This window comes from Branchiostoma belcheri, unplaced genomic scaffold (genome assembly GCF_001625305.1).
Source record: "Branchiostoma belcheri isolate BF01 breed outbred unplaced genomic scaffold, Haploidv18h27 scaffold24, whole genome shotgun sequence".
NCBI lineage: Eukaryota > Metazoa > Chordata > Leptocardii > Amphioxiformes > Branchiostomatidae > Branchiostoma > Branchiostoma belcheri.
In genome coordinates this window covers 147,286-174,781 of record NW_017803843.1, presented here as the reverse complement: position 1 = coordinate 174,781, position 27,496 = coordinate 147,286, and the positions used below count along the sequence as shown (strand labels likewise).

The 27,496-nt window shown below is 39.6% G+C and overlaps 1 protein-coding gene across 1 annotated transcript in view; it reads left to right on the top strand.

The window, feature by feature from the left end:
• The first annotated feature begins 462 nt into the window (after nt 1–462).
• The window catches only part of LOC109470903 (1-phosphatidylinositol 4,5-bisphosphate phosphodiesterase epsilon-1-like), a 40,796-nt gene continuing 13,762 nt past the window's right edge, over nt 463–27,496 (top strand). The window contains exons 1-9 of the mRNA XM_019770004.1: nt 463–589; nt 2,398–2,449; nt 7,360–7,489; nt 19,743–20,276; nt 23,269–23,512; nt 24,415–24,650; nt 25,077–25,222; nt 25,994–26,222; nt 27,205–27,374. Coding sequence (XP_019625563.1) covers nt 7,388–7,489; nt 19,743–20,276; nt 23,269–23,512; nt 24,415–24,650; nt 25,077–25,222; nt 25,994–26,222; nt 27,205–27,374 — 1,661 coding nt within the window. The 5' untranslated portion in view covers nt 463–589; nt 2,398–2,449; nt 7,360–7,387. The remainder of the gene's footprint in view (nt 590–2,397; nt 2,450–7,359; nt 7,490–19,742; nt 20,277–23,268; nt 23,513–24,414; nt 24,651–25,076; nt 25,223–25,993; nt 26,223–27,204; nt 27,375–27,496) is intronic.

Below are 27,496 nucleotides of genomic sequence, written 5' to 3'. Positions count from 1 at the left end.
TTTTCATAATAAAAGTCCTCCAATTTACACAGAATTTTGGGTGTATGTGTGTATTGACTGTTTCTGCTTTTTTTATATGTGAAGGTCTTGTTGTTGCTAAGAGCAAGGACATTATACACTTTGTGTATAATGTCCTTGCATTATACACTTTGTGTATAATGTCCTTGCTGTGAGAGGCTAATTTCTAAGGTGCTAATTTATTGAAGGAGGTCGATGAAGGTATTAAACATGAATATAAAAGGACAATGGAAAACAATATAACATGTGACTACTCTAATAGTTTTAATTGTTTAAGTACTAGTAATGTTACATGTAATAGTCTTTATACAAACACTATTTAGTTAGGCATAGACCTAACTTTGAAGCCGGTGGTGTTTTGCCCTCCATGTATCTCTTACGCCACCCTGCGATGTTCCTCAGAACTGCAGCGTCCCGACTCCCTGCGGGACAGTACCCCTTCCAGACCTGGCCAGACGACCAGTTCCGACAACAAACACTACGGGCGGGACTGTCACGTCGGGTGGCTGGTGTTGTAGGATCTGGTATTTTGATCCCCACGAGTGGGTCGCATGGCGTACAGCACTACATGGTAAGCTTTTCTCAGTTCTTAACAAGCAGTTTCGACCAGAGGGCAGGGTTGTGAAGTGTGCAGCGAATTCAAACTTTGTTCCGCGTGGTGTGTGGTCGTTTTTTTGGTGCCTTACTCGAACGATGATCCCGTTATATCAACAAGGACAGTGCCATGAACGTGAAAAAACGGTGAGAGTAAGGGCTGATCTACTACTAGAGACTTTTCTTGTATCCACAACGAACTCTGCATAACAATCAACCTTAGGTAGCGAGAAAGAAACGTTCTAGTAGACGGGTATGTAATACAGAATTTTTTTTTGTATTTCCCATGGGGGGGGGGCGTCATGTGTGTCAAATTTTGTCTGTAACGATTGTGTTTACACTACAGCAGAAATGTGTTGCTAGTTTTATAAATGATCTTCTAGTAATCAATATGAATCAGTTGGCTGTTGTTCATTTCCCTTCATATATCGTATTTTGTCGATTTCCAAGATCTAAAAACTCCAAGACTAGTTACGAGGAAGACCGTTCCATGTCAAGCCGGTCGGTGGGGGAGGGGTTCTCGACCCACAAGAAAAAGTTAATTTTTGGTGAAAAAAAAGGTTTCCTCATAGCTGGCACATGACATGAGCAAGATTTGTCTTAAAATACTGTATTTTGATGCTCATTAGAAATCATAAAAGATCCAATTGATCACTTGTGGAGCAATCCGAGCAAATTACTTTCTGACCCAAGAAAAAGACACACCCTCACCCCCCTCCCAGTTCACATCATGGGCCTGCCTGTGAAATACAATAAAACCCAGTGTCTGTTTCAGATCTAGTCACTACCCCATTAGTGCCTCAGAAAGTTGTGGTTTTGCATTCCACCAGAAAAAGGTAGTAAAATATCGTCAAACCCTGTTTAAGAACTTAAGATTAGTTCAGGATATTATAGCTGTATGTCATTATAACTGTTATATAAGATATTATAGAAATAAAATGTTGTCCAGACATGTTCAATTACATAAATAATGAGTCGCTGCCATTCTTTCAAAACTTTCTGATTGATTTTTAAGTCCCACATGCATTTTCACATCATTAATGGCCTGGAATCCAGCCTGTTTAGGTTGTTACCCTGGGGAAGTTAGGGACCATTGGTCTGGATTCCAGGCTAATTTAGTTATTAACAGAATTGTTGCTGGTTTGATTTTAGAATCTTTTCCTATCTTATTTGGAAAAACTTCTAGCACATAATCAATAATGTTTATTTACATAATCCTTGTGTGATTTGTTTTGCTATACCATGATAAGATAATGATACTGTTTGTCCCCATGTTTATGTAGCAAAATTTGCTTTGAAATTGAATGATAAAAAGCACTGTTCCATAGACCATAGAAGTATCCATTTGCCAGGCAGTTATAATAGGCATTTGCCACCCAGCTGGCACAAAAAAAATGATACCAATACAAAAAAGAAAGCCTGATAAAAACTCCTAAAGCACTTACTCACACTCACTATCCGGATTATCGTCTGTGTTGTTGTTTTGAAACACGACGTCAAAAATAAACGAAAGCCTAAAGCTCTGCTTGGAGAATAGTAAAAGCAAACATAGTTTAAGTGTTAGCCTAAACCTCTGCTTAGAGCGCTGTAAAACCAAACACAGTTTAATGAAGAAGTATACTACATACTACAGTGTTGATCATTTTGCTGTTTGGACAGTTTGAAGTGCTGATAACTGACATAAATAATCCACTAGAGTGGAGCATGAGAGCGCAGTGACTTCACTGCACAAAGGTTAAGTTTGTAGAAGTGATTTTCTGGATGCTTCCTTCTTTGTGTTTGCAGGACATCGTGACTTACGGACGGCTTTGGAATTGAGCCCAGGTGAGCTGAACAGGTGAGAACACCTTATTGTGTACCTGTCTAGTTCACAATGGAAACTGTCAAAGGATCATTCAGTAGCCTGGGTGCAATCCTACAGGAATCCCATACTCCCAAAGGAAGTATGACTATGAGAGCGTTGGTATGTACACTACGTAGGATGGTACCCAGGCAAGCATATTAAAAGTTAAACCTTTGATGTTAAACTTCTCTGTTATGATCTGGGCTCCCATACTCACTCCCTCGAAAAAGTAATTCTCTTGTTGGCTTTTCTTCTTAAATTACATCACATGACTCAACCCCAACATTTATAAGTAATTTAGTTATTCATAATCATATAGTATTACATAGAATTAGATTTGTTTCATACAGTTTCGCTCGTAGTTGTTTTGTGCTTGAATGTACAAACAGTTATAATATTATACGATGTATAACAGGACAAGATGGTTAAAGTACTTCTAAAGTATGTGCTCACATTCACTGAGTGGTTTTCAATCTCTAGAACTTAGTAGTAGACGTATGGTACAATGGCAGAAATCTGTTTCAATATATTGAACTGCAAAAGCATGCAAGTATCATACATATCTATGCCACTTTGTTGACTTGGTAACCAGCATAACACGGGCCAACAAAGTTAAGCTGGAGATACTTGAGTACAAAGTCGTGAGGTCTACAATAGCACATCTACTTCAACTTGTTTGCAGAGCACCATGGGAACAGGAAGTGATGTCACCTCAGGAATGCATGACGCAAAGTTTGATTTTTGAAGGACTTTTGATCCTCAAATCATATTTATTTTGCTTTCATGAATCACATCTTTCTGTTACTGTTACATGTAGGTCCATGGCATATCAGAGAGATAGGGACAAAAAGTTTCATATCATAACTAGAGTTCCACGATCTCATACCTTCGCCAAATGATGTTAATCTTTATGACTGACAAATTATACAATAGATTATTCCCCCTGATCTAACAAATAGGAATTCATGAATTATATCATTTTATCATAATCTCGACCAAAAGACAGTCTTGTAATGACAAACAATGCATTCTAGTATTTCCTAATAAATTATGCGAATGAAGTCCTGATTTGAATAAATTATGTTTATTGATGTTCACCTCAAATTAACTTTAAAATACCACAAGTATGAAATTCCAGACAGTTATCATTACATAATTATAATTTTTTCATTAATTATGCAAATTAAGTCATTATTAACATAATCAATATCTGCCTGTGTTTCTCTCGTTGTCAATTACCAATGTCACAAGCTTCAATTGTCTTATCATGGATTTGCAGCTGATTTATAGAATTTCCCCATAAATTATGCAAATTACATCCATATTTGCATAATTGTCACATAATTGTATTAAGCATCACTTAAGCTACCTACATACCAAAAATCACGACGATCCGTCAACCGGTTCTTGAGTTATCCTCTTTTTAATATTTTCAAGAATATATCCCTGCAGTTCCATAGCAAGCCGCCAAGGGGCCCAAACTCACGTCACTTCTTCCCAAGCACAAGAGCTACCTACCATTCAAATTTCATCACCATAGCATGTCTAGATCATGAGATATCAAAACCGGAAGTTCAGCTGCAGTACCATAACAAGCCGCTAGGGGGTCCAAAATCTAATCATTTTGAGGTCTCATCAAGACCTACCCACCTACCAAGTATCAAGACAATCCATCAAGGCCTTCTCAAGTTATCGTGTTTACAGACAGACAGACAGACAGACACACACACACACACACACATACACGAACGCCTCTGAAAACATAACCTTCTTGGCGAAGGTAATAATATTGTGACAAGTGCAAAATCAACTACCTGAACTTTATAAGTACTTACTGCCTGTTAATAGAGTTATGATCAAAACCGTTTCAAAGTATCAGTTTTAGATATGAAATGGTGTGATTTCAGACTCTTCATTATACTTCATACTTCATAGATAAAAGAAAGTCTTAGAAATATCTTTAACAGCTAATGATCCAAGTTAGTCCTTCTAAACCCATACCATAGTATTTCCCGTTTCCAACCACAATGTACATACATCATGTATATACTGTTAAGTTACATTTTGGGTTTTAGATTTGCCCATGATGGTCTTTTAATTACAAAGTTTGACACACAAGTACATAGAGTAATCCTCTGTCACCCTGAGATACCCTGGAGGCCTGGACATGTTTTCCTAGGCTGTTGAGTGTTGTGTCCAGTTGTTTATGTACCACTGGTCTGTAAGACCCTGTTTGAACAGTACAATCCTGACATACTTGCTACATGTTACCTCATGCTTTTGTCTTCTGGATAATGTTTGCTGACAGATAACGTGGATAGCAGCGGCTTGTTGCTCGATGGCTAAGCTCTTTATTTTGTTTGTCCACTCTTAACGATTACTTGGTGGCCATTTGGTCATACACGTGACCACAAGATCTAGGGAACAAATGTAGCTATTGTTCAATGTTAACATTTTCCATGTGCAATGAAGCTAGTAGGAAGTGTTATCAGTTTCTTTTTGTGAATTTCTACTGCTAAAATGTTTTTTACTTCCAGTATTGCTTTGGGTAGTGGAGCTGTGGGTTGGTTTGTCTGCTTGTCCAGGCAGACTACGTGTAGGTTGACAGCACATGGGTGGGGGGAAGATTGACAGGCAGAAGGTCAAAATGTCACAGAAAATGGCCGACTGGCCCAAGCAGCAGGAATTCAGGAAGCGGATGATTGCATGAAGGAGCCGCCAATACTTCCATTCAATTCATTAATAATAATTCAATCCATGGCTTTACCATATGCATTTCTCTTTGTATGAGTTAATTTGTGTTTCTAAATTTGCCAAGTCTCTAACATGAGCAATTGAAAACAAAGCTGCAGGGATGCCTCCTAGTCCTACACTTCTGAAGTGTTTATCACCAATCCTCCATTGTAGCTACTAGTACCTTGCTGTGTAACTGCGTAACTCGCCAGCTTCCCAGCCGCATGGCAGCGACTAGTTATATAGGGACCTGTCATAACAGCTTGTAAGGTCTTGTCTCAAACATAATGTGTTGGCATGGAAACAATTAGCTTTGAAGTATTCCTGGTATGGGGTGATAGGCAGGCAATAGATTTTGAAGATGTTTCTGATTGGCTGATATTTGCACGTCAGTTTGTTTCAATCAAATCTTGTGAGAATTGCTTGTATTAAATTTGCTGTAAATTGAACACTCATTTACACGGCATTTAATTTTGCAGTAGGAGGTTTTCCCGTTGTTTCAAATTCGTGGTTCAAAACAATATTGTAGCACAAAAACACATCTTGGTGATATCATGGCTTTGTGTTTGGAAAGGCACCGTGAAAACAATTTCAAGATTTACTGTAAGGCTAAGCCATACAAGTTAGACAGGTGCACTGACAGTAATTGAAGTTATACAATAGACATGTACTATACATGTGATGTGTATTAACAGTCACTGTAATTGGTTTTCTACAACTTAATAAAGAGAAGTTGATGTAAGCACATGTTATCAGCAATAAGTATGTGATCTAATGTGTAACCACGACTGTCATTAACATCAGACATGTGTATCATGAACAGACATGCATTAAAATGTATGCAATTTTGATTGAAGTTTATAAATTATACTGGGAATTACCATAGTGCTGACAGTTTACAATGTATGCAAGATGATTCCATAAACGTTTTTGTACCTAAAAATTTTGCTGTAACCTGTTTTAATGCTGTAACCTGTTTTGATGAAGTTTATTGCTCAAAAACATGTAACAAAATGTCATTTCCAGAGCTTCAAGTTCAACTGCCAATGTGTTGGAAAATAGCTCTTTATACAATTGATACTAACATTACACTTTCATATGTTTTAAATACTCAACCCATTTGGATGTGCTACTAAAAAATACCTGAATATGCACAAACTGTTGACTATAGCAGTCCAGTATTTGACATGTATTTGTATACAGTATTATACTGGTATGTATACATTACTGTAACAAGATCTCTCATAACAGTGTTATCCTAGCCTTGTACTGTGATCCGTAACCGCTACTACTAATCTATTTTCAGACCATAACATTATTATATTACAGAGAAAATATTGTATTACTGTTGTTATCTTAAACTATCACGCCAGCGTAGTGATGTAATAAATTACCTGCCATTGCTTTAACATTAAACACATTTTAGTGAAGTAATGTTTTACCCATCAGTAAACGGTCAGCAATGCAAATGGCCTACTCTTGATAAACGTGTCTCATTTACATTGTGTATGTATAGCCTGCCTTACATTGTGCTATTTGTGGGCGCTTGTAAGAACACCACTGAACACACACGGCCTAAATGCTGACATTTACTCAGTATGTTTGTACATGTCCAGCTAAGCAAAGAGCTGCTCCTTTGACCACTAGTGGTCTATTTTAGTGCAAGTTCTAGTCGCATGCTTGCTGGGCGTAAAATTACAACCCACTGAGAAAATTGTACAAGTATAATTTTATAAAGATAGGGTGTGTTTACTTTTTATCACTTCAGAAGCTCTTAATGTCAACCCTGTAGCTATCCGTAATGGTTTGCCCCTAAACTTATCTCAATCTTTGCTCTGTGGTTTTTGATGGTAAACTGTGTTTTATTTGTAGAAAGAAAGGAGGAAGTTTTTTTTTTCAATTGCAGAAAAAGAAGTCAGGTTCATGACGTTTTTTGTTTAATTGCTTTTGGCTTTGGATCAAGCTTACCAGAAATTCGATGCTAATTCAAAGGGAAGAAATTATTGATGTGCAGTCAAATTATGTTTCAATTTTGGTATAAGAAGACATGAATAATGTGTAAGGGTAGAAGTTTATTGTTCCAGAAAACTGTGGTAAGTGAAGATGAACCTCACAGTCCTAACTTGAACCTGATACAACTCCTCCACTGAGCCAGGTTTGTGTATTCCCAGCAGGCGGAACTGAGCTCCTGTCTGTGACATGCACTCCCTGCACCCCAGCGACGCCACCGGCCCCCAGGACAGGGAGAATGGCACATCCCGTCTCCATGGAGACCACCAGGTGTCCTGTAAGAACGAACAGGTATGTGAAATCATCATTCTGATTTTTAAAAATTCACAATTAGGAATATTTCAGGTGTCTAGCTATAGCAGCTTACCTTCCAGATTCAATTTGGCATTGCTACATCTTTTTTCACCATGTTAGTCAGTGATTGAAAACTACAACAGCCCCACTGAAGTTAGGCAGTGGTGACACATTTGTACAAGTTTTGCATCTGCAAATGGCCAATTAAGCCTGCATATAGAATTATTACATAGACCGCTATAACCTACTTACATATATACCAGACTAATAAGAATCGTGACCAAAATGCATCATCAATTTTCAGCATGTTATTAATGACCTCACTTCATGGAATCCTGCCTCTGACCTTGCATCTACCAGTGGAACATTATACTAGGTTATTCAGGCTGGGTTATTATTATTATGTCAGGTGGTTTCATATCACGAAATCCACTCAAGCACAAATCACAGTCAGTACTCACCCAGGTTGAAATAAAGAACATCTAATTGGATGGTAAAGGCCTAGGAAAGTTAACATTGTCTTTCTGATTATGTTTACTACACATTAATATTGAGTTGAGCAGTTTATATCTGTTGCAACAGAAACTAAAATGGTATCATTTGCAAAGCAAAATGCATAATGCTTACCTTCGCATATGGTCTGCTCTATTAATTCTTACTCAAACACATTCATATATACATGTATGGTCAGACAGGAGTCTAAATCCCTCCTGCTATAAAATTGCAACATGATGTAGCCCAACACTAGTAAGTTGCCATGGTAACAGACAGTCTAGTTCAAGCTATTGAGGTCATTGTTTGGAGAAGAAGAAGAAACATAGCAAAAACACTATGTTTTCCTTCGGTAAACATTATTAATGAGGAGATCACGTACGAAGTTACGATTAAGCATTTTCCCCTGGATTGACCTCCCAAATAAAGGTCAGGTTTTTGATATGGTCGGTCGGGTAACCATAGCCTGGGTACCATCCTACTTGTATAACAGGGCTCCCACACGCGCTTCCCAAAGAAGTACTTCTTAGGGAAGCGAGTGTGGGAGCCCCGGCATACAAGTAGGATGGTACCCAGGCTAGGGTAACCAACCCAAAACACAATTTTTTCCTGTGCCTTACAAAGGTTACCATTTGGGGGTCAACAGGTCAGAATCAGTCATGGTTTCAAACATACTGAAAAGCTGTTAAAATTCACATGGTATGTTATTATTTAAATTTATGTAACACGGGAATTGATAGAAATGTGTACATCTATCTATACTAAAATGTGTACTCTGATATATTTTGTAGTCAAAGTAAAGGATATTGATATGAGCTGTAAATATTTAAATATTTCATGGAGGTATAAAGTCTCTGATTTCTTGTTGATATGGTGAGCACTTCATACATGTGTTATCCCATAATGTTTCATCTCCCTTTGAAGTCCTTTTACCTGTGCGGGACCAGGTGAGACTAGGGTCGTTGGTGAGACATACCTGTAACCTGAGCACCGTACCTGAACTAGGATGACCCCAGATGTGTCCAGTAATAGTACCGGTCCAGTCTCTCATGGCTGGTTGAATTACACCTGTACAGGGTTTATGTAACATGGGATAAGCTTCTTGAATGTGAGTCATTGACTGTTATCATGAAAGGCCTAGCTGGGTAAAATCTCACCACAAATTGTTCACCGCATAGGGATCAGGTACAGAAGGGCAACTTTGTGGCACAAGCCGCAGTGTGCATGGAGTGCCAAAGACGTTCTTTGACAGATCCTGAGACATATTTTTCCACATGTTGAGGCACAAATTTTGTGCTGTCAACTTTTCCCTCTGTTTTATAATTCTAAAGACAAAAGTCAATTTTCGTAAAGATTTATGAATGGACATCTGTATCTGTATAGCCGGTATAACCGCCTTTCGGCGTAACACACCAGCTTTAGACATAGGTACCATTCTACCAAGAAACACTTGTACACAGTTGAAAGATGCTAACTACTGTTACAGTATGCTAAAATGACACTGAATAGACTGAGAAAAGCTAACAGTAACAGAATGAAACATGCCTCACTCAGATGAAGAGTCAGAGAGATCCTGTGTGCACCATTCCTTTGTATATGTGGTGAAGAAATTAGCTAGATATTAATAACTCCTAGTAATAGTAACTAGTGGTATTTCGTACAGTTTGAGTTTGATAGTCACTTCCAAAGCCATCATTCGAGACTGCTGTTAAGACATCTTCCAACTAAAGGGAAATTAATGAACGTCCTCAGAGTTTATTGGTATTGTACAGTTGTGAGATCCCTCCATTTTGGAGCCCTGATCTTTTGGCCCTGGAAGGCTTGACTCCTGACTGGGTAAGATTATAAACTACATTAAGCTTTGGTGTTGATGCAGAGGCCACAGGTCAGAATAAACCAGAAGCCTGTATTTGTTTAAAGAGTGCAGCGGCCAGGACCACTTCCTTCCTCCCCACCACACCTCATGTCTGGGTGTTACAGTGGTCCCACAATTGGCACCAAATGTGCTCTCGGCTAACGGGGATAGTCAGCATGTCGGTAGAACGTTCTGCGGCTGCGTAAAACCCAGATTTTTAATGGCATTGGATCATCACAGTGCACTGTGACTTGCAGACGATATCTTTTCCAACACAATGCACAGATACAACTTACATTCAGCAGAGGGAGATAGTCAGTACTTAACATAACACATTGATCAATGGAATCAGAATTTTTACGTTACCTCCATGTATATATGGAGGTATTGTTACGATGTGTGTCTGTGCGTGTGTATCTGAGCTGATTGCAGTAGAATTTCAGGAAGGGAGGGGAAAATTTCGTAACTGCAGTAAAATCATACAGGACTGTTTTGTAGTGACATGTTGATCCCTTCATCTACATGTATGTCGACGATCTCAACAGCCTTCTCAGTTAACAGTACACCAATTAGTCGCTGTGCTTTCCACACAACTCAGTAGAGAAACATACCAACTGTTGATCGGTTTTACATGTAAACTCCTGGATGATGGTGACTTCCAGTGATTCCACGTTGTCTCCAAGCAGATGCTACGGTGGCAAGACAGTATCCATTAGCCTGGGGAGTGACCTTTAAATTTTATTAGCCACAGTGACTGGGGCTAATACTAGTCTCCACCAGACTTCTTTTGCAGGCTGAATAAATCATAGAAATTGGCCTAAAAGGGTATTAATTGGCGAGAGAAGGTAGCCATCCATCGACGATCAAATTTCTAGGATGCTGTCTTGCACCGTAGGATCTGCTTGGAGATTGGTTCCACACACAAAAACATTGTAACTGCCACAAGGCATTGGCAACAATTTTGTCCCTTACCATACTTATACTAGCTCTTGGTCCTCTGTGCCAGTTTCCCACAGTTCTTTTTTACATATTTCAGATAGACTTCCATATTAAAGGGGGCAATGCTATGGGGGGTACTGTAGATTAGGAGGGCCCGTGATGCTTACCAATAAATTTAGGAAGGCCGGCAACACTTATTGGTAAATTGAATTCCTTAATCATCTAATGTTAAATTAAAGCGGGCTGCTACAATTAATGGTTAATTAAAACAGCTCACTGTGCCTCAGGAAAAAGGCATGTAAACCCTTATTATAAAGTTTAGAATCCATATATTATTGTACTGACTTTACTCAATGCTGTAAGCTAAAGTGTACAAAGCAGCTGTGTTACAGGCTTTTAACTGTCTGGGTTTAATGGGCAGTTAATAAAGTCCTGTGTTAATCGGTCCTGACAGGTTTTGCACATAACACCAGCAGGCAGACTGTGCCATTGGAGCGCTCCAATGGGGGTGTGATTGGGTCGTACCAGTCCAGCATTTTCAGGAAACATATTAGGGTGAGAATTTGTTAGTCTGACATACATTTGCGATGTTGTTTATAATGATCATATGACGTCATAACTACTAGACAATGCCACAAATAGTACACCAGGTCTGAAACCATTTCGTCAGTTCCTGTAACACTAACTTACTGTCACCAAAAATAAAGGACTTTGGAAGTGCCAAGAACAATACCAGTCTCTCAAGTTGATCCTGCGGACAGGTTTAGCCACCTTTGTGGTGCATCCGGTTGTTAATTACGATGATATAATGTTACCGACGGCATGTACAGTCAACATGACACAAATCTCGCACATTTGTTAATCCGTTTCAAAACAAATTGCTAGTTTTTCTTGCATAAAATATCTCTGTAGGGTGTAGAATATAAACAGATGTCCCAAACCACAGTGGGTGTGGGGAGACATGTCGTGTGGGTGTGTGAGACGTATCATAACTGTTGACACAAAATGTTCAGGGTTCTCACCAGGATTTTTTTGACAGCGTAGGGGTCAGGTATAGAAGGGCAACTTTCTGTGCATCGATATTCCAAAATCATGGGTCTGATATTCTCCCCCCAAAATTTTGTAACCACTTAAGACACTATTTATTGTTTATTGGGGGACAGATTTTGTTTTTCCTTTGTTATAGCTTCATTCTTAAGTTGTATTTTCCTATTTTTTAAGATTAATGAAGCTTCTGCCCCCAAAAAACACCCCTACGCTGGTCGAAACACAGTGTAGGGGGCTAAATCACAGCGTAGGGGGTCAAAATCACAGCGTAGGGGGCCCCTACGCTCAAACAGCCTGGTGAGAACTATGATGTTGTACTTGCAGCCAGGGGGTAGAGTAGATCTTCCACACTGACATAAGTTATCACCTCTGTGTCACAGGGCTCAGGTCAAAGTGTAACAGGCGTGTGTAACAGCAACAAGTTGTAAATACATGTTAGGCTACAATGTTAACTACATGTACCAATCCAGAGTCATAAGGTCTGTGACAAAAAATTTCCACTTTTTACATTCAATCGACAATGCTGAGTTTTTTTAGACTATGTATTATATTTTATTGTAGCTTGGATAGTCCTTTCTTCCTTCTTTATGGACCAGTCAAATGATTTCTGTGTACAAGCTTCATACTGGTATGTATATCACAACACTTGTCGATGTGGTTAAAATATCATAAATGCTCAACCTTTCATTCATTCGGAAAAGCCCTATATTATTAGGCTCATACAATTCCATGAATTCCTATTTCATAGTCCATCTTGATTACTTTTGTCAGTAAGGAAACCCAATCCGGAATGTGCCAGCCGAGTCTGCAAAGCTCTGAAAACCTCACAAAGGTCAGAGAGGGGTACGGATGTAATGCCAGTTATCCCCGTGCCTTATACCCACACCTTAACCTTCCTCCATGACCTGTAATTGGGATCACCCAGGCTCACAATCTCCGTGGAAACCAGCCAACATGTAAACAGGAATTAGAGATGCAGCCACCAACCCTGTGGGCATCGACCAATCACACGTCCGGATAGATGGAAGTTTGATAAACATAGATGTGATGGATACCAGAAGATCTGGGTGTTACTTGGAAGCCGGCTTGAACTTTAAATGTGTCCTGTCTTATACTGTTATGACCTTGGCGTAATGTAGAGGTGAGCGCGTGTATGTCTGGAGACGTGGTGGTTAATGATAAGGTCGGTGTTCTGGCCATGGGGGAGGGCAGTGGACGCTGTGCCTCCGCTCTGGAGAAGGACATGACCTTCACCATCTACCTCAGCACTAAGATCCAACTGGGCAGCTTCAGCCGGAGTGTGGCCGAGAACTCGCTGTGGGAGGGGCAGGGCGGGCGGGGATGTACGCTGGTGAGTCCGTGTCCGTGTCTAAATATGGCAAACTGAGGCCTCAGTTCTGTCTTAAGTTTCAATACGATAATGTATAAATGCAACAAGCCATTTTCTTAAGGAAACAGCATTACTGAATATCTAGATCTGGTTACCGTAAGCTTGCCATATCCTTTCCTCAGATTTTTCTGGACATGGTAGGTTGCATGACAGCTTGTCTTCTCAGAATATGCCTTGGCCACTTTGCTGTCAGTGTTATTGAATTGCTTTGATATTTTGAAGAAATCAGTGAAGCCGATAAAATAACAATTTAAGGTTAATAATCATCCAGAGCCATAGAGGATTTGATATGTTGCACATAGAGTGGGCTGCCGAAATAAAAATGAAATCAGACATTCTGTGACCACCCCCATCTGTTTGAAATTGTATCTTTGCGAAAATTTGCCCAATAATGTTTAGTGTAAGATGTAATCAGGTCTTCGATAAATGTGCATTTTCTGTGACAGTCTGTAACCTGCACTTGGCTCCCAAAAAACAACAGTTAGAGCCCTGCAGTTATAGGCAGGGTACATTGTATACAATATATTTATCTTTCCTGCATTTGTATATCTGTGCCTGGTCTTCCTCAGTGAAGTACAAGTATCGTCCTAATCCTTTTGAATCCTGTGATGTGTCAAACTTGTACGTCTCTTTGTCATCTTGACAATTGAATTTTGAACGTCCCAGTTCCCTCGGCTGCCTAACCTGTCAGCAGCCCTGACTACACGAACAAGCTGTAGGCACTGCCGTGGAGCCAGGACACACAGTGTCAGTCCCGTTTGTTTTTCCATAACACCTCCATCCTGTTTCATCAACTCCAACATGTCTCACTGTACAGATGCAGCACGTGTGATGGACCACAGAGCTCTTGGCCGTCCGCCTGGCATTGTATTCAGTATCTAAAACTGTAGATTTTATCCAATATAGCTACAATTATTCTGTGACCACAGTATTTCTGTCGCCAATATGCTTTTGTAAAACACTTTCAACTAAAGGTTTGTATGTTTCTTTTGCTATGGAATGTTTTGAGACCTAATTTCAAATGTCAGATACCAGATTGAACAATAAGTACCAGTGCCAAACTGTACATACATCACAAATTACCCTATCTACAATGTATGTTGCACACCTGCCTTGAACATTCTCAGCTAGTCTCCAAGCAAATGTTACATGTAAATTGTTACATTTTCCAAGCTGCCCTTCTGTGTCAAACTGGGGATTTCACTGCATCTAACATCAACCAGCTAGTCTCAGCAACCGTTATGCTGATCAGCATTTTTATTATATTATTAATATATTTTAGACAACTGTATTTTTCCTGAACTCTGGTTGTAGATGTGTAGGCTGTAGCTCTGTAGGTGGGAAACTCTGGCAGTATGTTTTGGCTGTTTGCCAGTCGGGGATTAGCATAGCTTAAGATTGTTTGGTGCAAAAGATGTTTGTTTTTGTTTCAAAGCTGAAAACTTTGAAAGCAGTACTGGATGATTTGTTGAATTTTAGCTTTCGTGAAAACATGAAAAACTTTTTGATTCACTTAACATCCGTGTTCATAATATCACCAGGGTCCATAATATCGCCACCTTGAGAAATAGTGTGCTTAAAGGTATTTTTACTGCAACATACCCTAGGTATGTACATTTGAGGTGTGCAGGAGTGCATACCAAAAGTATGTTGCAGTAAAAATATCTTTAACTTTTAAGCACACTATTTCTCAAGGTGGCGATATTATGTACCCTGGTGATACTATGGACACGGATGTTATAGGTTTAAACACCTTTAATGAAGAAATTATTGTCAAAGTTTCAAAGTGCAAGAAAGTACTGAGTATGACTTTCATATGATTCATGTATCAGATTCATGATTGTGATATCTTCAGTTAGTAATGTTATTTTTGTCAGCATTCAACAAAATTATTGGTCACAATTTCTCACAAAATGAACACATTAACTGCAACAATAATTCTGTATTGTACAATGATGAATACACTCAGCAGTTTTGAAATTTATGTTCATAAAATAGACTATTCGTTCAAAACAAAAATTGCAAATTTGTATTGCATTTCTGTATGTATTATCAATGCATAAATATTTGGATTCGAAAGGTCATGATTTAGTATAAACACAAAGGTTATCTTGCTTGCCATATGATTTTTGTAGTGAGACCACCTATGTTACGTAATGTATAATGTACTACTGAGTAATTACTAGTAACTATGTACATGTACATCATAAATTGAATGTCTCACGTCCAACTTTGAATGAAAATACACAACTTTCAGATTTTATGTCACCATTCACTTTCCATGGCGAAGACACCCTGTCTGTAACATTTAACCTCTCTTAGTCCCACACACCCATTTAGATATGCCAAAGGCTATTCCACTATATAGTATCATGACAGGGGGGAAAGTCATTACGATTGTTAACCATGTCAACCATAACATTTTGATTACCATTCTCCACAGTCACATGTTCAAGTCTCCACTCCCACACACTCATTTTGAAATCAAATTTTTCCCACCTCCTTCTCCTGTAAATCATTGAATGGAACAGCCCCGTAGCACAGTTCTTATTAAACCCTTAACAAGAGACATGTACATGTATAATGGACCAGCCGTGATTGACAGCCCAGGGTACATCTAATGTAAGTGCAGTCAGCCAACACTTCAGCTCAGTGGTTGCCAGGATTGTGCTTGGAGAGCGAAGTGAGCACGGGGTGAGAGTATTTAGCTTGCTGTTAACTGAGGCAATCCAGACCCATTTGTCTCGAGATGTCACAGGTTTGTCTCTACGATTTCTTAACGTTTCATCAACGGCAACGTTTTACAAACTATTGTTCCGTTTCAGTTGATTTACATAATCTGCGTACGTACTAAAGGCGTAGTACTTTTATTCTCATTTGATAAATTATGAATCTGACATTTTCAAGGTACGGGTACATATTTGTAGAAGTTGCAAAGCAAGTCAATCAGTTGGGTGGTACTATGTTTGGAGGGTTTTCAACAGTAAGAGTCATTTTGCAGTACAACACTTTGTAACAACTACTTGTGAGCCATTACAAGTACATGTAGAGGACTTGTAACGTTACATGCTGTGTGGCTGACTGTTGGTCCAACAGGAAGGTAATTGACTGTATGATACATTGTAATCAGGTGGATTTCATTTTGTTCTCCACTTAATTATTTAACATGTTCAGCAAGATTTTCAAAGTTGTCAGATTAGCAGTAAGAAGCAGAATATGTTCCAAATATCCTGAGCTCAGTACTTAAGTCTTTCTTATGGTTTTAGACACAAATATCTTTTATTTTATATACATGTGGTTTTCAGCAACTTTGTTATCTTTTATAGATTAGCAGTGAATCAGGTACTGATAAATGCCTGTAGTTAATTTCAAACTTTTCCTGCCAATAAAATCTGATTATTACCACCAAGTTAGCTTTGTAACTTGGAAGTGTAACGTTATATTGAATAATGTTAAATGATAGTAAGATATGTTTAAAGCAAATCTCTCGCAGCTACATATATTTATAAGTAGACTTAGATACAGATTGTGATTTACCATAGTGATACCTCTGACCTGTATTTTTCTAACTCACAAAATTGTAGGTACTTAATTTTTCCACCTGTAATTGTTTCATTAACTTTCAAGCCCTGCTGTGTAACTGCAGCACATGTACAGTGGGCTGAGTCTAGACATGGCCCTCAGCCTAAATCTCTTTGAACGATTGTCAAACAATACATAACTATATGAAGCTTTGCCAGGATTACGATGTCTGAGCTGAAATGTTACAGATGAATCACCCTCCACACCCCCTGCAGTGTTTGTGGTACCCCCTGTAGCACTTGTCTCTGTGATGTACGACTATTCCAGGGGGGTGGGTTGGAAGCTATGACCTTTCCCTGCTACTTTCAACCCTCCATATAACCACTATCTCTGAGGGACGACCTTTCAATCTAACTCCCTCTGTTTGAAGCATTGGTTTTATTTGTCACATTTATTTGAATGTACACTGTATGTTGTCAAGGCAAATACTAAAGTTATTGCAAAAGGAAGCTAAAATCCTTCTGGCAAATGGTATTACCGGTATTCACAGTAGTGTTTATAATATGACTGTACATGTAACATCTACAAATGTACTAACATTGTAATTCTGCCAGGTCACAGACATTTGTATATCTGCCTCCCTGAAGAAATGCATCTGAACTGATCTCTTTGCAACATCAGCTAGTAAAATGCATTATTACATGTAGGCCAGTACTTGTATCTAAACTGTGTGTACCTGGGGATTGTTGCACTAGAGTCGAGAACTCTCAAACACACTGTTTTTCAAAGTAGTGGATTTATGTAACTTGGTGGATAAATGTTAATGCAGGTTAATAGTATTTAATATTTCAGATGGCTTTTAGATGATATTTATTGAGCTGCCATGGCCATACCTTATTTTCTGACTCAGTGTATGGCTCTATAAATTTAGACATACAATATACATGTATGTATATTAGGTGTCACAAGGTACTGACACCAAAAGCATCTAGGAAAGCTAACTATTGGCACTCGTAGCTATTTTTCAAAGTGGTGGATTAATGTAAGCTACCTGATAATGTTAATGCAGGTTAATAGTATTCAATGTTTCAGATGGCTTTTAGATAATATTCATTGAGCTGCCATGGCCATACCTTATTTTCTGACTCAGAGTATGGCTCTATAACTATAGACATACAATATACATATGTATGTATATTAGGTGTCACAAGGTACTGACACCAAAAGAATCTAGCAAAGCTAACTATCGGCACTCGCTAGCTATTTTTAAAAGTGGTGGATTTATGTAACCCGTTACCTACCTGATAATGTTAATGCAGGTTAATAGTATTTAATATTTCAGATGGCTTTTAGATATTATTCATTGATCTGCCATGGCCATACCTTATTTTCTGACTCAGAGTACGGCTCTATAACTTTAGACATACAATATATGTATATTAGGTGTCACAAGATGCTGACACCAAAAGCATCTAGCAAGTCTAACTATCGGTACTCATAGCTATTTTTCAAAGGGGTGGATTTATGTAAGCTACCTGATAATGTTAATGCAGGTTAATAGTATTTAATATTTCAGATGGCTTTTAGATAATATTCATTGAGCTGCCAAGACCATATTTTCATTTCTGACTCAGAGTATGACTCTATATAACTTAATACATACATATATCATTAGTTGTCACAAGGTACTGACACCAAAAGCATTTTTAGCAAATGTAACTAGTATGACGGTACTCGTAGCATAGATTGTTCTAAATATGTCCAACTTTTATCCTGTTCCAGATCCAGTTTCTGCCAAGGAGAGAGAGAATTTCACTAAATTGCATTTTCTCCTTGTGAGGTCTAACTGTCAATCAAGTTTTGTTGAAAAAGGCTTCATGATAAATGATTGGTTATTAGACTAGAAAACTGCCAGACCTACAAATTGGGGGGGGCTCAGGACTACAGATTAGTGTGTAGACTCAGCGTGCCAGTTTATAACAAGAGAGATGAGATGTGTTATAGGTCCAAGTAATGACATTGACAGTGTTTAGTCTGTTACTTCTATCAGTCAAGCATGTTAGTTATAAAGAGGGTACTATTGCGATACATGTAACCTGTCGACTATACACACAAAGCCTTATAAATTCTGCCTTTACTTGCATATTGCTTGTATGTATGAGAAATTTGTAAAACAATCAGTGTATGGAATTCACTGAATAGTCAATTTTTCTATGCAGCAGACATACTTGGCAGGTTCATTATGATCCCGCAATGACATACAAAATACAATTTGTATTATTATACTAAGCAATTGGGAAACATGTGGTAGAGAAAAGACAGCCTGTTCTAGGGCAGTTTACTTTAAGCATGGTATACCTAATGTGTAAATGTTTTTGCATTTACCTTAACTTATACGTTTTCAGTTAAACATTTTGGCACATTTGGTACAGCAAATGTCATTTCGCTGTCCAACACAGCATCTTTCTCTGTGTGATGCTGAACATACTGTTTGTATGATCTGTATCAGACAGACCATCTGCAGGGTATATATTACGTATATGTAGATTGCTGTAGATGCACTAGTATACGATACATGTACATGTATGCATGAAGGTTGAGAATATAGTATACCAGGCTAGATTGACCATGAGGATATTTGTGGCTGATATGGAATCTGGAGAAAGACTTTCTACAATGCATGCATAGCATAAATATTTGATTTGAAAACGGAAAAATTCTATTATGATTTTGTATATACGTACATGTAATCACATTGTATACTCAGGCGAGATCCATGGCAGTCAGTTGCAATCCTATCTGAGTGTGTACATTGTACATGTAAGCCTTTGCTATTTGTGTAAACTGCAACAATTCACATAGAAATAGGCAGCAGCTTAGAGAAGGACATTGGTGGAACTTTCCCTAATACATTTGGTGGATTTTACCCTAATAACAAGTCAGTACCTTAATTTTCTTTTTAAGTTGTTAAACATTTTCCTTACAGAGTTGTTCTTATTTTCCAGGGTAGCATGGCAAGATGTCTGGAGAGGAGACCGCACTTCAGGGTCGTGGAGGAGAGACAGGTCTCGCCTCGGACCACCATCCGCGTTCGCACCGGCTGCATCGACAATCACCTGGACGGTTCCAGCTCCGACAGCGAGGAGCACCACTCTGACTGCGGCGACAACCTCAACGGGGATGTCGCGCTGCAGACCCGTCGGCATAGCGACACCAGCGGCGTACGCATCATCTCGTCGGATAAGCGTATGCGCCGGTTGGTCAGGCGGTTCAGAAAAAGCGGGCAGGACATAAAGAAGCCGGTTTACACAAAGTTGCGGACTTTCGAAACCTACTCAGACGGACGCTTTGGGGAGAATGTTGCAGAGGACACGTGTGACGGCTGTAGGAGAGAGAGAAGAAGCTACCCGAGTGTCGTTCATCAGAAGCTGTGGAGACAATGGACTGATGGAAAACAGTTTGTTCTACCGAAGTCTTACAGGGGAAGGAAGGTGTCAGCAGGGTTAGCAGAACTTTCCAGGCTGTTTCCAGTATTAAAGGTGGGTGGAAAGGTCTGTCTGTAATTATAATTGTACAAATGTATGACTTATAATATATTCAGTCTTATGTGATTAGAATATGATCATGATGTTCACTGAATCCTGATGCTTTTCAGTTTTACATTCATTTGTCATTTGGCAACTTTAACTATATTTGTTGTAACTTTGGCTGAAATCTAAAAACAAAGCGAGAATCCCTAACTCAATCTTCCAACCCTAATTTTTCTAGGACAGTAATCAGAAACACAGCCTTAATTTTCCCAGGCCTAACATACAGTTATGTAGTCTTTTGGCACCATCTGTCACTACCCAATTGTGTGCTGGTGTATCCAGGTGCTTCTCGAGGGTGTAAAGTAAGACTGCAAATGTTTAAATGGCACTTGTGCGTGATTACAACCATCATGATCAGGAGATGTTTGCCTATCATCGAATTCTATTAGTAACAAGAAATGACTTTGTGTCTCCAATATACCAGATGTCAGGTTTCCCACACTGTTGACCTAGACTGTAAAATTACAGAGATTATTCTGAGTTGTGACTGAGTTATGATTTGATTCATTTGTAACAGATCAACAACCAGGCTTGTGCATTTTTATGTAATACAGTCAAGTCTGGTCACAGCATCCACTCAAGGGACCGAGGAGAATATTGGATCTAATCATAGAGTTTGACTGTAATTTTAATTGGCTGACGATGCTAGCACCCACTGAAATCCTCAATTTGAAATGATAGCTGCTGGGTGCCGCTGTCAGTCATTTTGGGTTTTTACATATGAATACTCCCTGGGGACTGCAAAAAAAAAGTGATTTGCTGGTTGTGTGAAATCAACAGTTGGTTGCTTGGCATTGCTTGTAAATGGAGGTGGTTGTCTATATCTGCACCATGTGATTGCCTGACCAGGATTCCTTGTAATTTCATGTTATATATGCCAAAAAGCAGTTACTCAAGCAACTGGATATAACTTTGCTTGAGTAACTGCTTTTTGGCGTATCTTATTACCTGGATGTCGCCTAACCTCCTTATACACTCAGATACTGAGCTCAGAACAGAAGCATCAGTGTGACAAATGTTACTTTACATCAATCTACCGCAGCGACATCAAAGAAAGAGGACTGATGTCTGACAAGGACTTACTTTGATCATAAATGTGGTGTCTGAAGTCTTTAAAGGGCCTTCAAGTGGCTAATAATTATATAGGCTAGCCTGACTAATCGCACTCCTGGCGGCTGGCCGCCCGAAGTTGCCGCCCCCCTTGGGGTGGGGGTTATAACCTCCGGCCGAGAGCTTGTGTAACACAGGCTAATAATTAGGCCAGCCTGAGCTAAATTTGCAATAACTGTTGCTACATGTTGATATGTGAGCTGAGACTAACAGGTGTGACCATGTGTCTGATAAGATGTAAGAGTACTAGTAGTAGTAGATGTATTTCAGAACAGGTCAAATGAAAATCATTTTCATTAATGTCAAATGCCATACTCCTCTTTGTGTTTAATTTGGACTTAGCAGTTTTAGGACTGGAGACCAGATTGACTAAACCAATCTCAAAATAAAACATCAGAGATTTCAGACCTCCTGGAACTATTTTGGGTTTTTGTGAATATGTTGGAACAACCATGGAGATAGTATGACATACTGTCATCAGCTCAAGAACAAAATGAGGCCTGCAGGGGGGGGGGGTCCCGACAACGCTCTACGCTGAATTCGGAAACCTCTCGATTACGCTTTACGATAAATTCCAAGTGGCTACAACGCATTACGTAGAATTAAAACGCCGAATACGCTCTACGCAAAAATATTAGAGCGGTCCGTCTACGCTCTACGTAGAATAAAACGGCCGATTACGCTCTATGGAAAAAGGCTTGCGGGCCCCCCAAAATCTGCGCAGGATTGGAGGGTTGTTCATGCAGTCCTCGGCTTCCTGAATTCCCCCATATCATGCTGAGTCCTGGCCAGATTCTCTGACCTTCTAGTTCACCCCCATTTCCTGTGTCTGACCTTTTGACCTTCTGTCATTCTGCCTGTCAATCTTTCCCCACCCACCTGCTGTCAAACTAGTCTTTCTGGACCAATATACACACAAACTCTCAGACAAACCCACCCAAAGCAATTCCTCCATTCCCAGAGGTAACATCTGTGTCCATAATATCACCAGGGTCCATAATATCGCCACCTTGAGAAATAGTGTGCTTGAAGATATTTTTACTGCAACATACCCTAGGTATGTACATTTGATGTGTGAAGGAGTGCATACCAAAAGTATGTTGCAGTAAAAATATCTTTAAGCACACTGTTTCTCAAGGTGGCGATATTATGGACCCTGGTGATATTATGGACACAGATGTTACATGTAATGACCACAACCACATGTACAGTACACATGCCAGGTTTCTAGGAATATTTCTGTTAAAGCACCTCTTCCCTGTGGCTGATGAAGTCATCCATTAAGTGCCATGTGTTCAGTGTATTTTTGCTTCCGTATCTCAATCACAATTCCTGGCATCTGAGCAGCCTCCATGTGCCCAGTGGTGTAGCAGGTGGCTTTGGTCCGACGATTTGATGAAATGACTCTGCTGACCTTTCACTGAACTTTAATGGCCAGTCTGGTCATCAGACCAAAGGATTATATCAGCTCTGGGATTATATAAACGTATAAAGTTGTCACGTCCTGTTTCTCAGTAATACTATTTTAACCTGTGTCCTCAGATCTGTGGATTCTTTACCTTCTTGCTTCTTAACCCTGTACCGTTATGTTTGCTCTTTGAGTTAACAAAATTTGAGGAACACTTATTTCTGCAAGATCAACATAGAGAAAAGGAGCAAACCTGTGCCAATGGTGCACCATAAAGTTAGTTTTTTTTACATTGTACGCACATGATAGCAGTTGAGTACCTGAAATTGAAACACACAGTCCTGTAAATATCAATCTAAGGCTTTAAATACTTCACACAATTTTGTAAATTATTCTAATCAATATTTCTATTCTATATTGCAGGATGTCCATCTACCCTCTCCGGACAGCCCACCCAGCCCAGTTATCTGCCTCAGATTGTTGCCATGGCAGCGGCAGACCCACCCCGCCTGTTGTTGGTGCTACGGCTGCATGTCCCTCAGTCAGGCAGAGAGAGGCAGCCGGTACCTGGGAGCCCTGCCGTGCCCACAGTTCGAGGAGAGGTACCCGACTCTGTGGGAGGCCATGTACAACCTGGGGTGGAAGGCAACACTTCCTCACTACTGCTGTGAGGGATATTTTTTCTGGCGTACAATTATGTACAATATAATGTACTTCAACGTAAATCTTATATCTGAAGATCTGACCTTTTATTTTGAAACGTGACTGTATCCGACTATCTGATTCAACTCATATCAACGTATTTCTGATGCTGCTGATTCTTCAGTAATACATTCCTTAAACATTTTTATTGCATTTTCTTAAAAGAAAAAAGGCACCCTCATATCTTAATCTGGTTTATTTTATTAGAGAAAAGGAGGGAGGTGACCATGAAAGCTGAGGAAATAGAACCAATATGCAATGCAAACGATTTTTCAGATAAAAGTAGGCACTACTGATTAAACAAAATGAGAATAACCTTTGTTGCGGCATGCTGATTATCAAATAAAATAGCTTGCTTTCATGTGCAGATGAAATCCAGATGTTTGCACTTACCAGATTTAAATTTGTAGCTGTTCTACAGAGTTCATGGTCATAAACGTCAAAGATGGATCAGTGCAAGAATTCATATTCGAATTCCTTGTTTTAATACTTTTTTCCTGGTGGAAGAGCCCTAAAAGCTAGTCTTGTAAATTTTGTACATGAACTTCAGTGCCAGACGGTCTACAGGAATATGGGCACATTGTTTTGCAGTACTTTTATTCTTGTGAAAAAGTCCTAAAGCTTATTGTTGTAAATTTTGTACATAAATTTCGGTGCTAGAAGGTCTACAAGAAGATACACATGTAAGTACCTTGTTTTTTAATCCTTTTTTCTTGTGAAAAAGCTGTTAAGTTTATTCAAATTTTGCACTTGAACTTCCATACTAGAAGGTCTACAGGAAGATGAGTTTTTCAATACAGTACTTTTTTGTTCGTGAGAAAAGCCCTATTAAAAATCTATGTTATAAATTTTGTACATGAATTTCAGTGCCAGAAGGCCTCCAGGAGGATGACCACCTGTCCAGCAGGCTGGACCAGTTCCAGAACGTTCTCCACTTCCCGGAGGAGGCAGCCCTGATCCTGACACAGACAGAGCTGCAACTGTTCGCATCAGTCCCACCAGGGCAGTACCTACAGCACCTCTGCACCAACCTCAACAGGGAGGGGGCTCCAGAAGGACAGGATGGGGCTTCTTGTCAAGACTTGATCGCACATTTCTACCAGGTAAGACTTTCGACTACAACTGATGTAGTTTCTGTGGATTGAGTTATGGAGACTCTGAGGTAGAAATTAGCATGTATTTTTTCAGGTAGATAAAGCCAAACTCTGTCAACATAAATTCAAAAACGTGAGTGCCAGTCTGCTAATGATAAACTTGAGTGAAGCTGAAGTGCAGCTTGTTCCATATAATGGAGAAAGAACATGGTTACTGTAAATGCACATACATGTACTTTTGCACAATTGCAGTGTTTGAAATCCAAAGTGGAAACAATTCCGTAGTACAGTTGTAGAATTTCAAAACAGCATTTACAGCATGTGTTATCACAGTGACTGTAAAAGGTCACCACAAAAACTGTGATAATAAAACCACAACAAACATTCAAGATCTACTGTGTCAAGCTGTATCCCATTAACTCTCCCATCTCACAGGTGACTAGCTGGGTGACCACCCTGCTGTTGAGTGGTAAGACCCCGGAGGAACAGCGTGCCACCCTGTCCTATCTGGTGTGTGTAGCTGTGACCTGCTGGAACATCGGCAACTACAACGCTGTGGTGGAGATTCTCACAGGCATCAGGTGGGTCTACTCTAGCCTGACTATAAATTTTGCTCCTAGCGGCTGGTCCGCCCAAAGGTTTCTGTGACCAAGAGCTTAATTTGTAAACACAGGCTACATGTAGGTCTACTCTAACATGATAAATGTTCATTGATGAAGGTAAGACATCCAGGTATAATTATAATAAGGTACAAGAGAAATTGCTACTCAAGCAACTGGATAGGTTTTGAAAACTGCCAGATGTTTCAAGTAGAATCAGCTACTTTTGAGCTTTCGAGTACTGTAACAACAACATCCTAACAGCTAGGTGTAGCATGGACACAAACTGGAACGAAGTTATGTATACTGTATGATTCTTGACTTAATGATTACATGTAGTTCAATACAACAGATTGTTTTGACTGGATTGTTAGTAAAAACTATATTTATTGTACATGCACATGTATTGCTTCTTTGTTGTATTCATTGCATTGTCCCTTGCTGGGAAGCCAAGAGAAGAGACATTGTATTTGGTGTGAAGGTTTGTACAGACTTAGTTGAAATGTTTAATAATGTACTACATGATTCAAGCATGTGTATTGTGTTGTCGCATTCCCAAATCGCAATCAACAAAAAAACAAAGAAATTTAATCAATTACTGAATAAACTTTATTGCACAAGAATTGCACAGCGTATAGCTTACATGTCATGTACTATGTTGTTCAAATACGTAGCCACAGAAGTCTCCCAAAAGGTTTGATCCAGTCTGTTTTGCTATTTAAAAGTAAAACATCCCGACATTCCTATCCTCAGATGTGAGCAGCTGAAGCCCCTGCTGGACGGCCTGCCTAAGTCAGACCTACTGCCCCTGCGGATGTTGGAGGTGGCGCGCTGTTCCTCCACGGTCCGCCGGCGCCTGGCGGCGCAGCCCGACTGCAGGGTCCTGCCGTTCTTCGCAGCCTTCCTGCAGGATCTGCAGGCGGAACTGATGGAGGGCTGCAGCCTAGTCGTCCTGCAGAAACACTGCAGCAGTGACAGGCTGGTGAGGCTTCTTTTTTTTCTTCTTTCATTTTTGAGGCAGATTACCTTCAACTAGCTGAAGATTCTGTAGCTAATATGAGATGGGATTTGCCAGGCCTCAACCAGGAAAGTCGTGTAAAGTGCCTTTTCCAAGGGCATCAAGATCGATGACATGGCAGGGTTCGAACCCAGGACCTTTTGGTTCCGAGCTGAATGCTCTGCCATTAAGGCACACCACCGCATGGTTTTGTGAGGCTTTCTTAAAAAAATCTATTAGTTTCTTGGGCACACCACTAGTCTTTCAGACTTCCTGGACTTTTCAGTAATGGTAACATACATTATGTACAATAACAATACATTACAAGCATCATATTTACACACATCACTTCCAATACGTTGATGAAGGTTAGACATCCAGGTAAACGATACTCATAAGAAAATTCAAACTCTACTACTGGATCAGTTACGGATTTTTATTTATTTCCAGACGTTTCCAGTGTATATAAGAGTGAATCGGTTCTCTGTTCATTTGTGACGCTGAAGAAGAGTGATGGATGTCGCTCGAAACGTCCGGAAATAAATAAAAATCCATAACTGATCCAGTAGTAGAGTTTGAATTTTCTTACGAGTATCACTACCAATGTTTTATGGTTTAAGTAACACCCTAGGGTGGAGCCAATTATCAAATGTATAGTAGTACAATCAATCCTGTTACAGCACAAGTGATCACCTCTACATAAGGATCACCTGGCCAATGTGACCGCTTTTTGTGGTTCCTTTGATAATTTTTCCGATTGACAAAACTTCACAAGAACGCTGTCAATAGTGACCACCTGTCCACATAGACCAGATTTTTATTGGTCCCCTATGTGGTCTTCTTGAGCAGTTTTGACTGTATTTGACTGATGTACTGAACAGAAGATACTCTCAGAGAAGATACTGCAAAAGAATGAAGACTTAGTACGATTCTCCTAACAAAAATTCTCTTTGTGTCTACCCTGCAGGTCATCTGTGACTACCTTGGACAGGACCATTTTCTCAGGCGGGTGGGGGCAGACGGCTTGATGGACTTACCCAAGACATCAGCAGTGCAGAACATTCTACAGAGCATAGAAAGGTGTCAGGACAGGAACCCACTAACTGACTTACCGACGCTAGCACGACAAGACATTAGGTAGGAGATACATGTACCATTGAGAGTTGTAAAAGATTAATCTCCAAGCAGATTCGGTGGGGCAGGGGGACTTTACATTGGCCAGTCCTGTATCCATTGGCCGCCTGTATCCAACGTTTCGT